Source organism: Canis aureus, chromosome X (genome assembly GCF_053574225.1).
Source record: "Canis aureus isolate CA01 chromosome X, VMU_Caureus_v.1.0, whole genome shotgun sequence".
Classification (NCBI taxonomy): Eukaryota; Metazoa; Chordata; class Mammalia; order Carnivora; family Canidae; genus Canis; species Canis aureus.
Genome location: NC_135649.1, coordinates 73290058 through 73303331, shown reverse-complemented (window position 1 = coordinate 73303331; position 13274 = coordinate 73290058). Strand labels below are relative to the sequence as shown.

At 38.2% G+C, this 13274-nt stretch overlaps 1 protein-coding gene across 5 annotated transcripts in view; it reads left to right on the top strand.

The window, feature by feature from the left end:
* HEPH (hephaestin) overlaps nucleotides 1-13274 on the top strand; it is a 107409-nt gene that overhangs the window by 58123 nt on the left and 36012 nt on the right. For all 5 annotated transcript variants that reach the window (XR_013374369.1, XM_077887370.1, XM_077887369.1 and 2 more), the window contains exons 13-15: nucleotides 9375-9588; nucleotides 11380-11519; nucleotides 12266-12397. Coding sequence is in view for 4 of the 5 variants with exons in the window: in XM_077887370.1 (XP_077743496.1) it covers nucleotides 9375-9588; nucleotides 11380-11519; nucleotides 12266-12397 (486 nt within the window). In the remaining variant the exon portion in view is untranslated. The remainder of the gene's footprint in view (nucleotides 1-9374; nucleotides 9589-11379; nucleotides 11520-12265; nucleotides 12398-13274) is intronic.

Sequence of the window (13274 nt, the reverse complement as noted above, 5' to 3'; positions counted from 1 at the left end):
TGAGCTGCACAGGCATTCCCTCCCCCTCAACAATTTTGACCCTTAAATCTTTAAGGTTGTTGAAGGTGGAAGGTGTCATCTTCTGTAACTTCCTCCTGCTGAGTAGGGGCGTAGAGATGTCCATACCAATGGGTCAATGTTGGTCAGTTGGGGAACATATTGGGGAATTATAAAAAGGAGAAGGCAGCTGAATCCAATGAGGACAACACATGAACCTTCTTGAGTAGACAGGATCATCTTTCAGCTGAAAATTATGGCAATGAAGTGTCTCAGTAGGCAGGGAGACACCAGAAATGAGAAAATTAAGGTTAACATTATAATGAGAAAGTGAAGACCTTTGATAGCTGAACTTTGGTAATTTTCTTTTAGTCCAGGAGTTCAAAGCAATCGCTAGAGAGAGGTCCTTTAAAGCACCAATTTGAGTATTTATGTTAGATAGAAACCCAGAAATATTTTTGTGGTCATCTGGAATGTATATACAGCATTTTTAAATGATAACATACGTTTTATCTTGTGTAACAGTTAAAACATCTAATGTCATTCCGTTTTGTAAAAATGCTTCAACACATTTGTGTTGCTTTAGTATTTAATAGAGACATTCTACATTGAGTGTCATTTAGGGCTTTGACCATGTACTTATTAAGAAGTTCCATGTTCCAAACAACATCATCTGGTCTCAAAGAGGGAAGAAAAGTGGATGCTAGGCAATCATAACAATGAAACATAAAACATGTCCACTGTTTTAAATGTGGAAGGTTGGCTGGGTTGGTAATGGTAATGATATATATGTGCATCCAGGCAAAGCCCAGATTACAGTGACTTATCCAGCCATGGCCTATCAAAGCCGTGACCATGAATCAGAGTGGCATAGCCATTGGGATCACATTAGGAGACAGTCATACAATGTTGGGCATCCCTAAATGTAACATCCAATCCAATCATAAAGTGTGGTCATCTCCGTTAAGTCCATATTTAACCCCATGTGGTAGGGTATGCTCTGGCTCTAAAGGAGCAATTTTGGGGGATCCGTGGGTGGCTTAGTGGTTTAGCGCCTTCCTTCAGCTCAGGGCATCATCCTGGAGTCCCAGGATCGAGTCCCACATTGGGCTCCCTGCATGAAGCCTGCTTCTCCCTCTGCCTGTGTCTCTGCCTCTCTCTGTATCTCTCATGAATAAATAAATAAAATATCTTTCTTTAAAAAGGGGAACAATTTTGACATCCCAGCCATACAGAATTTTCAAAGTGCTAGTTGTATATGCAATTGCTGGGGAATTCCATTCTTTGGTTGTTTAAATAATCATATACTTATGGGCTCTTGTTATCCCCACAGAATAACAAGAAGATTGTCTATACATGAGCTATTGTGGCAATTTCTCTGAGGGTTACCTCAAGTTGTCTAGCTTAGGCAAGCAATATTATTTTAAAGATGATCAGAGGGATGCCTGGGTGGCTCAGCAGTTTAAGTATGTGTCTTTGGCTCAGGGCATGATCCCAGAGTCCCAGGATCAAGTATCAAATCGGGCTTCCTGTATGGAGCCTGCTTCTCCCTCTGCCTGTGTCTTTGCCTCTCGGTTTCTCTCTCTCTCTCTCTCTCTCTCTCTCTCTCTCTGTGTGTGTGTGTGTGTGTGTGTGTGTGTATGTGTCTCATGAATGAATAAAATATTGGAAAAAAATAAAGTAGACTGACAGGATCCTGGGGTTGGGCTAAGATTGCCTTTTGCCCTTAGCAAAGTATTACCATCGAGGCTGTTGAGTCTGTAGAGGAATGTCCTGCCTGTTTCAAGGACTTGTCAATGTGCTGCCCTGGGATTGTGCTTTGTCCTCAGCTAGTCTTCTGTTCCCCCATTAAAGATTCCTGGGGATCCCTGGGTGGCTCAGCGGTTTGGCACCTGCCTTTGGCCCAGGGAGTGATCCTGGAGGCCCAGGATCGAGTCCTACGTGGGGCTCCCTGCGTGGAGCCTGCTTCTCCCTCTGCCTGTGTCTCTGCCTCCCTCTCTGTCTATCGTGAATAAATAAATCTTAAAAAAAAAGATTCCTGGATTTCCTTATTAGCAAAAGCCCAGTACTGAACGCCTACATTTATGCTTAACAAACTAGAAAAACAAATGTCCAGAAAAAATTCAGTGAAGTGTTAAGAATGTTTGAGTCCTATGGGTTTATTGGTTATTTGTTTTAATATTCTTTTCCTTTGTTTTAGATTTTAATAAGTTTATATCACACTTAATAGACATAAACAATTGTATTTAAAAATATTATCTTACATACCTCAGTTCTTCCAGTAGAACTAATGATTCTAGAGCTTTAATGGATAGGAAAAGCGACAGAAAAAAACTAGGGCTTGTAATGTGTTATTTTCCATGAAACTCATGTTAGAGTTCTCAACAAGCAAAGAGAGCATTTATTATTTATTATTTCCCTAGTCTCTCAGGGTTTCTTTCTTTTTTTCACCATTGGAGCTTTCTTTATTCATTATTCCCCTCTCCCCACACCTTTTAATCTTATTTTCTTTCCACCACTCCTTTTTCCTGTCCTCTCTCATTTTTCTTCTTCCTTTTCTTATCTCCTTTAATCTCTCATTTATTCTTTATTCATTCATTCTTTCCTTCTTTTACTTCCATCTATTCTTTCTCCATCTTATTTTTGTCCTTTCTTCTTTTTAATTTTCTTCTTTCATTCTTTTATCTCTCTTCTTTTTATCTTCCTTCTTTTCTCTTTCTCCTTTTCCTTCTCTCCCCTCTCTTTTCTCCTTTTTTTCCTTTTATTTCTTCCTTTAATTTTTCCCTCTTCTTTGGTTTCCCTTTTCCCCATTTCTTCCATCACTTCTTTAATTTTCTTTCTTTGTATTCCTTTCTCTTTTTAGAATTTTTTTCCTTTTCCCTACCTCTTGTTTTCTTTTACTTTTTCCTTCAATCTGTATCTTTTCTTTTTTCTTTTTCTTTTTTTTTTTGGCTTCCCAGGGGAAATTTATTTTTTATTTTTTTATTTTTTTTAATTTATTTTTTATTTTTTATTTTTTTTTTAATTTTTTTATTTATTTATGATAGTCACAGAGAGAGAGAGAGAGGCAGAGACACAGGCAGAGGGAGAAGCAGGCTCCATGCACCGGGAGCCCGACGTGGGATTCGATCCCGGGTCTCCAGGATCGCGCCCTGGGCCAAAGGCAGGCGCCAAACCGCTGCGCCACCCAGGGATCCCTAATTTATTTTTTATTGGTGTTCAATTTACTAACATACAGAATAACCCCCAGTGCCCGTCACCCATTCACTCCCACCCCCCGCCCTCCTCCCCTTCTACCACCCCTAGTTCGTTTCCCAGAGTTAGCAGTCTTTACGTTCTGTCTCCCTTTCTGATATTTCCCACACATTTCTTCCCCCTTCCCTTATATTCCCTTTCACTATTATTTATATTCCCCAAATGAATGAGAACATATAATGTTTGTCCTTCTCCGACTGGCTTACTTCACTCAGCATAATACCCTCCAGTTCCATCCACGTTGAAGAAAATGGTGGGTATTTGTCATTTCTAAAAGCTGAGTAATATTCCATTGTATACATAAACCACATCTTCTTTATCCATTCATCTTTCGTTGGACACCGAGGCTCCTTCCACAGTTTGGCTATCGTGGCCATTGCTGCTATAAACATCGGGGTGCAGGTGTCCCGGCGTTTCATTGCATTTGTATCTTTGGGGTAAATCCCCAACAGTGCAATTGCTGGGTCGTAGGGCAGGTACATTTTTAACTGTTTGAGGAACCTCCACACAGTTTTCCAGAGTGGCTGCACCAGTTCACATTCCCACCAACAGTGTATGAGGGTTCCCTTTTCTCCACATCCTCTCCAACATTTGTTGTTTCCTGCCTTGTTAATTTTCCCCATTCTCACTGGTGTGAGGTGGTATCTCATTGTGGTTTTGATTTGTATTTCCCTGATGGCAAGTGATGCAGAACATTTTCTCATGTGCATGTTGGCCATGTCTATGTCTTCCTCTGTGAGATTTCTGTTCATGTCTTTTGCCCATTTCATGATTGGATTGTTTGTTTCTTTGGTGTTGAGTTTAAGAAGTTCTTTATAGATCTTGGAAACTAGCCCTTTATCTGATATGTCATTTGCAAATATCTTCTCCCATTCTGTAGGTTGTCTTTGAGTTTTGTTGACTGTATCCTTTGCTGTGCAAAAGCTTCTTATCTTGATCAAGTCCCAATAGTTCATTTTTGCTTTTGTTTCTTTTGCCTTCGTGGATGTATCTTGCAGGAAGTTACTATGGCCGAGTTCAAAAAGGGTGTTGCCTGTGTTCTTCTCTAGGATTTTGATGGAATCTTGTCTCACATTTAGATCTTTCATCCATTTTGAGTTTATCTTTGTGTATGGTGAAAGAGAGTGGTCTAGTTTCATTCTTCTGCATGTGGATGTCCAATTTTCCCAGCACCATTTGTTGAAGAGACTGTCTTTCTTCCAATGGATAGTCTTTCCTCCTTTATTGAATATTAGTTGCCCATAAAGTTCAGGGTCCACTTCTGGATTCTCTATTCTGTTCCACTGATCTATGTGTCTGTTTTTGTGCCAGTACCACACTGTCTTGATGACCACAGCTTTGTAGTACAACCTGAAATCTGGCATTGTGATGCCCCCAGATATGGTTTTCTTTTTTAAAATTCCCCTGGCTATTCGGGGTCTTTTCTGATTCCACACAAATCTTAAAATAATTTGTTCTAACTCTCTGAAGAAAGTCCATGGTATTTTGATAGGGATTGCATTAAACGTGTATATTGCCCTGGGTAACATTGACATTTTCACAATATTAATTCTGCCAATCCATGAGCATGGAATATTTTTCCATCTCTTTGTGTCTTCCTCAATTTCTTTCAGAAGTGTTCTATAGTTTTGAGGGTATAGATCCTTTACCTCTTTGGTTCGGTTTATTCCTAGGTATCTTATGCTTTTGGGTGCAATTGTAAATGGGATTGACTCCTTAATTTCTCTTTCTTCAGTCTCATTGTTAGTGTATAGAAATGGAGTACTTCCAAATTCGTTCTATGAGTCCAGCATCACCTTAATTCCAAAACCAGACAAAGACCCCACCAAAAAGGAGAATTACAGACCAATATCCCTGATGAACATGGATGCAAAAATTCTCAACAAGATACTGGCCAATAGGATCCAACAGTACATTAAGAAAATTATTCACCATGACCAAGTAGGATTTATCCCTGGGACACAAGGCTGGTTCAACACCCGTAAAACAATCAATGTGATTCATCATATCAGCAAGAGAAAAACCAAGAACCATATGATCCTCTCATTGGATGCAGAGAAAGCATTTGACAAAATACAGCATCCATTCCTGATCAAAACTCTTCAGAGTGTAGGGATAGAGGGAACATTCCTCGACATCTTAAAAGCCATCTATGAAAAGCCCACAGCAAATATCATTCTCAGTGGGGAAGCACTGGGAGCCTTTCCCCTAAGATCAGGAACAAGACAGGGATGTCCACTCTCACCACTGCTGTTCAACATAGTACTGGAAGTCCTAGCCTCAGCAATCAGACAACAATCTGCATCTTTTCTTTCCTCTTTTGACTTTCTCTCTGGTTTTCCTTCTCTTTTATTCCTCACTTCTTTTTATTTTCCCTTAATTTTACAATAACATTTTCACAGAACAGTAAATCTCTGTTTTCTTCCACTAAGCGGTCTGGATACTGAGGATACGAGGATGAATTAGGCAGCTCACAGTTAGTATGAAGGAGAGATGATGGTACCGTCTTGCCAAGAGCTAAACTAACACACAGAAAACTAACAATTTCTGCCTGACTTGTGTAGTAAAGCTCTTATAGGGAAGCAGGCATTCAAAATGAACATTTGAAGAAGAGTAAACTGTCACCAGGCACAGAAATGGAATGGGTGGTGAAGAGATCATTATTATAGGCAATAGGACACTTATGGGTAGTGACTTGAAAGCAGCATCTGGGGGTTCCTGGGTGGCCCCATCAGTAAAGTGTCTGCCTTCAGCTCAGGTCATGATTCCATGATTCCAATGTGGGATTGAGCCCCACATTGGGCTTTCTGCTCAGTGGGGAGCCTGCTTCTCCCTCTTCCTCTACCTTCCACTCTACCTGATTGTGCTCTCTCTCTCCATTAAATAAATAAATAAATAAATAAATAAATAAATAAATAAAATATTTTTTTAAAAAAGCAGAATTTGCCTGAAGAAGTTAACACAAACTGATTTTATTCAGTGACCCTCAACTGAAGGTGGTATGCTAAAAGGTGTTTGGAACTGTGTGGAGGTACTTTTACTTGTCACAATGACTGGTGATATAGAGGAGGTGATACTATTATTTAGATGGTGGGAGTTAGATATGATAAAACTTTCAGCAATATGTAGGGCAGTCTTAAACAATGAAGAATAGTCCCACACAAAATGCTAATAGCATCTCTGTGAAGGAATAATGAGAAGTAAGGCTTAAGAGGAGGCAAAGTAGGAGGCTATTGCAAGAGGCAATAAGAGCCTGCCAATGAATGGAAGCAATAGGGATAGAGAGAAGGGGTAGCAATGAGGGCTATTTGAGAGAGAAATTACAGAACTTTTCTGAGGGGCTGAGCAAGAAGAAAATATTCCTGAAGTTTCCAGTTTCTGTAATATATATAGAAATATATATATATATATATATATATATATATATTCATATTTAACCATATTTAACCAAATTAGCAAGTATAGAAACAAGGACAGGGTAGTAAGATTTGGGTAGAAAGTACTCATTTTAGAGTATGTCAATTTTTAAGCTTCTGGTGAAATTCAGGTGGTATGAATTTCACAGTAGGTAGCTAGGTAGAAATGTAAAGATGGGAGAAGTAGTCCAGGCTAGCAAGTTTGAGTGTTCTCATAGTTCAAGTCCATAAGCTGTAAAGTGATAGGAAAGAAAACGTAAAGCATAAATCAACATTTAAGAGGTACAAGGAAGAAAAGAAGTCAAAATAAGGAAACAGAAAAGAATTGGTCAAAGAGTTAGGAGGATACTAAGATTCCAAAAACAGTATTGTAAGAGTGGCTTGGATATGCATTATGCTAAGCAATGTATTAAAGAGCATTGAGAGAGTGGCTTGGATAATAATGTCCATATGAGAAAATTTAGATGATGTACTAGTCCAAAGGCACATGACTTCCCAGAATGTCTTCTTTTTATTATCTATCCTCTTCAGTAACTATCAGACTTTATTATCCACACCAACCCCTGAGCTATGAGTTTTGAGCAGCATATGGAGCCATTCATTTGCACACATATTCATTCACTCAAAATATATTTATTGTACATCTTCAATGTGCTAAGACTGGAGAAAAGTGAAAAGAAAGAATGATTCTTATTCTCTGCAAAGATCCACAGTAGACACATCAAAACACACCAAAACACATTCATAAAACAATAAGATAATTTTTATTGTGATATATATCATGAAGGAAATAAAATATAGTGATGTGATAAAATGAAAAGGGCATTAATTTTGAGCGGATATTCGGGAAAGGCCAATCCAAGAATGTGATATTTATATTGAGACCTAAATAATGAGGATGAATGAGCCATATAAAGATTTCTAAGTAGAACATTTCAAACAGAGGGTCCAATAAGTGCAAATGTCCAAAAATGGGAACAAGCATGGTTTTTCAAGAGTCAGAGTAAAAAGTCAGTAGGGTTGGACTGTAGTAAGCAAAGAAAAAGAGTGACATGAAATGAGGTTGGCAAGATTTATATTATGTGAGGCCTTATAAATCATAGTTATAAGCTTGGATTGCATTCTGAGTATGAATGAAGCATTTAAGGCAAGGGAGCAATGTGCTCTGGATCATATTTGTTAAAGAGGGCCTTGAATCCTGTGTGACAAATGGTTGAAGATGGAAGGAGAAGAAGCAGAGAAGACAGTCAGGATCCTGTTAAAGTTTTCCATTTTAGTGATGATGGTGGTTTTGACTAGGGAAGAAGAGTGAAAATGAAGGATAATTTTGAAGGAAGAGCTGATAGGATTTACTGATGGAACAGATGTAGAAGGGTAGGGGAAATAGAAGAGTTGGGAAACTTTTCTGGAAAGAAAAGAAAAGATTCCTTCAAGAAGTCTATAAACTAGTGGGAAAGACTGTTTTGTAAAGAGAGGAGCACTTACTCTTTAATCATGTGATTTAGATGTAGTGTGTTAAGAGTAGATAGGCAAGAATGTAGAGGTCAGTATGAGCCAGAATAGTCATAGAGAAGTTTCTGGAAGATATTAAATCTGAATTTGGTCTTGGAGAATGAGTGAACTCTTGTAGATATTTGTGGGAGGGATGGGCAGGTACATTCCAAAAGGGAGTAATAACATGAATGAAAATTCCAAGATAGAAATGAGCTATGTGATAAGGAAAGCAAGGGACAAATTTAGTTGGATCACTGGTTGAATTTGGGACTGAGTCATGGTTTGGAGCCAGCTCATAGAGGCCTTTAAAAGCCAATAAAATGTTTGTAGTGATGGGATAGGCAGTAGGCATCAAGTGAAAGAATGATGAAAATAAATGTCCTAGGAAAGTCAGCTTCTCCTGATCAACATTCCAAATGTCTTAATGTCCTTGACAGAATCCTGTAGCTTTATGTCAGTTCCAGGCAGCTAGCTCCACAACTCTGATATTTAAGACTGATATCCAAAAAATTTATTGTAAAAACTGAGGGAAAGCCATCTCAAAGCCTTCTGATATTAGCATCCTGATAGTCAAGAAGGTTTTCTTTAATCTATTTAAGCCTTTATTTATTTGGCACTTGGTAGAAATAAGAGACAACTGGTCAATGCATTTTTTGGAATAACAATTATTACAGCTTGATTTACTTATTTATAACTTTACTTATTACAATTCGCTATGCATTATGCTAAGCAATGTGTACATCTTATTGTGTTTAATTTTAAAGCAACCCAGTGAAATAAGTAAAATGATCCACATTGTACCATGAAGGAACTGAAACATACAAAGGCTTAAAAATTACTTCAAGATCATATAGCTAACAAGTGTCATATGGTGACCAACTATCCCAGTTTGCTCAGAACTGAGCAGTTTCCACAGGGATATGGGATTTTCAGTGCTAAAACTAGGAAAGTCCTAGGTTAATAGGGAAGGGTTGGCCATCCTAGTGGCAAGAGTCTAGTTTTAAACCCAAACAATGTAGGTTTGGAGCCAGAGCTGTTAACTTCTGTGCTCACTGCTCTCAATAAACTTGTAATCATTTTTTATCCAATGCATAAAAGATCTTTATCTGAAATTATCCACTCTATGCAGTATGCTGAGAAAGATACAGGAAATCCTCCAGATGCTACACAGGGATATTCAGATTCAGTTTTTTCTCTCTATTCCTTCCTCAGGGATGTTTGAGATTTACTGCCAGGCAGGCAGCCATAGAGAATCAGGGATGAAGGCAGTCTATAATGTCTCCCAGTGTCCTGGCAACCAAGCCAACCATCACCAACGATACCAGGCTGCAAGAATCTACTACATCATGGCAGAAGAGGTAGAGTGGGACTATTGCCCTGACAGGAGCTGGGAACTGGAATGGCACAACCAGTCTGAGAAGGACAGGTAAGGCTTAAAGAAAATTCAGAGACTCTGGACCATTTCATGGATAAGGAAGATACTGAAATACTGAGAAAAGGAAACACTTATCTAAAGTAACCTAATAAGATACCAGCAAATCTGAAACAGGTGCTGGAATGCAGATAAGCTGGAACTCGGTGATTCTTCTATATTGTTGTACTGTGGGTCTGAAGTAAAAGACCTTACCCACATCTTCATGGTCTTTATCTTTGCCTCTTTTCCTCTGGTTGCCAGTAGCACCTACAGCAGAACTTAAATTTTACAGAGGTCTTACTCAAAGGCCTAAACACCCAAGCTTACCTGTCACTTGAAAAATGTCACCAATGTATAGGCTAATCTGTATAGCAGAAAAAAATAGAGTAGCTTGAGTGAGTTAGAATTTTATTTCTTGCTCAAATAATAGTATATATATGAGCAGCCCAGGGATAGTAGGTAAACTAATCACTCATAATACTTTTTTCCATCTCTGAAACTAAGATGCCTATTCTAGTCATTCCCAGCAATTACAAAAGAGAAAATCAGTCCAGGGCAAGCAGCAGTATCTGTAAAGTCATAACCTAAAAAAACCACTTTCTTTCATAACCCATTATCCTAAACTTATTAACGTGTCCATGCCTAGCTGCAAGAAAGCCTGAGACTTGGAGGGGGTTGAGGGTTAGGCAAAATGAATGAAGGGTAGTAGGATATACAAGCTTCCAGCTATGCAATAAATAAGTCATGGAATAAAAGGCACAGCATAAGGAATAAAGTCAATGATTTTGTAATAGAGATGTATTGGGGAAGATGGTAGCTATACTTGTGGTGAACATAGCACAAATGTATACATTTATCAAATCACTATGTTTTACACATGAAGCTAATGTAACATTGTATGTCTACTCTAAGAAAAAATAAAGCCTGGAAAATATAATCTACAATCCACAGTTAAGTGGCCATGCACTCAGCTAAAATCTACATGATTATATTACTACCAAGAGAGAAGGAGAATGGAAACTTAAGAACAGTTTAGCAACTTCCACTACAATTTATTTTTGGTATTCTTACAACTCTTTAGCAATTCTTGTCTTTTATGTTGGTTGTTGATGTTGAAGTCTTCTTGCGAACTTGTTCTGAAACCTAGAGAAAGTGAATTTTCTTCCCTGGGACTTAGTTTATTTATCTTTAAAGTGATGTTGTACACTTGAAATAACTTGATTAGAAGGAAATAAGGAAAAAGCAGCAGAGTTGCATCCAAGTGCTAGTTCCCTTTCCAGCTGACAGTATCAATGAAGATAAGTTGTCACTTCTGGGCCACTGATTCTCCCTCTACCTAACTAATTAGCCTGTTGGAGATGTCAAATAATAAAATAAATAATAAGGGTTTTTGTAAACAAGAAATCATCTCCAAGGAAGAATTTGTAAAATTCCATTTCCTCCTTACCTCTTCCCATTCCTTACTCTCCATCAGCAGCAGCAGTTAGTGCTCTCCTTTTACCCTATACCATGTCCTTTTGTCAAACTAATTCCATCTGAGACATCACTAAGACTAGAGTTAAAGATCAGGGCTTCTGATTCTTATTCCAGTGTTCTGGTCATATTAATTACATAAGTAGATATTTAAATCTGGCATCTTTATTGTGGTTATATAGCTAATATGGTGGGAAATCTGACATTAGAAGGAATATGTCTTCTTTTTCTTCTGTCTGTGATATGATGTTTGGTCTGACTTAGCTTTCTCATACCTGAAAATGAGGGGTCAAGGATCAGATGCTGATACCACTATTTGGATTCCTCTAGTTATGGTCACATTTTCCTGAGCAACCAGAATGGGCTCCTTGGTTCCAGATACAAGAAAGCTGTATTCAGAGAATACACTGATGGTACATTCAAGATCCCTCGGCCAAGAACTGGACCCGAGGAACACCTGGGAATATTAGGTAAGTGAGTTCCTCCTGGAATCTAGAGATTTATGTTGTTCTTAGAAAGGCAATGTAATATCAAGAAGGCATTTTTATTTCTATTAGTTTTTCCTTATATAATAGAACTATAGTAATCTAAAAAAAATCAGTCATAAAATAAGCAATCAAAGTGGGGGAGGATTTATAAATTCTGCTGCAATGTGAACCATATTTTTTCCAGGATCTCTCTAGGGATCTCTGACAGTGATAGATTTTTTAAAAGTACTGAAGTCAGGGGAACTCAGGAACATGAAAGAGTAAGAAATAAACTACAAGGAATCATTATTACCTTTGTACCCCAGTTTAATTATTGATGCAGTTTCTTCATTTTGTAGGGGCCAATGAGTTTCTTCACTCTTTTCTCACACAGAAGAAACCTATTGGCCCTTGCAGAGAGCCTGTTTTTATTTTTTTTTAACTCTGTGTGAAACTCTCAGTCCTTACTGACAGTGATTCCACAGATTCCTGAGATATCCTTGTGATATTAGATAAATGATAGATAGGTAGGTAGATAGATAAACAATAGATTTGGTGTGAAAAAATAATGATAATTAGAAGCACAATCTTCTTGTTGAAGTACCCTCATCCTGTAGGTACCAGTATCAGTTTAAGAGCCTCTGAATTTAAAAAAGGGAGCTCCTATGAATGTCCTTTTCTTTAATGCCATTAGTATCCTTCTCCCACTACCCCACAAAAGACTTTCCTCTTTTTTTTGCATATATTAGGTCCACTTCTCAGAGGAGAGATTGGTGATATCCTAACTGTGGTGTTCAAGAATAATGCCAGCCGCCCCTATTCTGTGCATGCCCATGGAGTGCTAGAATCTAGCACTGGTTGGCCACTAGCCGCTGCACCTGGTGAGTGAAAACACTTAGCTGAAGGGACAAAGGATATGTAGTACCTCTGCTTCAGCCCTCTGGCTTGTCTCTTTTTTTTTTTTCATTGCTCTTAGAGAGCTTAAACAAGAATATTAATCACAGCCTGAGTCTATTTATTTAATTGTTATTATTTTTTAACAGTCTGAGTTTATCTCTATGAAATACTCATTTTCAATCTCAGAATAGGGTACATAACTTAGGTCTTTACTTTTACCAGACATCGTTATACTGGTCACACATGGAACCTTATCCTGGACTTAAACCTGGATACAGATTGATCTTCTAATCTAGATATGAAGTTAACCTTGGCTATAGTCTGAGCATCTAATCATGGCTAGAGAGTGACCTGTCCCAGACCACAAATTGATCCTTAACCTCAGCTATTGATAAGGATATTGTCCTCTTATTACAGACTAAATTTTAACTCCAGTCATATACTGAGTTCGTAATACTGAAACGTAGGATGGACAGAATCTGGATCACATTGATTTCCATCCATTTATTTATTGGATAAATGCTTACTGGCAGCCTAGTTGGTGAAGAGACAATTTTACAAGTTATGGATGTAGTGAGAAATAATACATGTTCCTACTTTTAAAAAGATAGGCTATTGGGATGCCTGTGTGGCTCGGTGGTTGAATGTCTGCTTTCTACTCAGGGCATGATCCTGGGGTTCTGGGATTGAGTCCCACATCAGGCTCCCCATGGGGATCCTGCCTTTCCCTCTAACTATGTCTCTGCCTCTCTCTGTGTGTCTCTCATGAACAAATGGATGCTATTTTTTTTTAAAAAAAAAAGGCTATTATGATCGAGATACAAGTAAACTTATTTTTGTAATGCAGTGTCTTACGTGTTA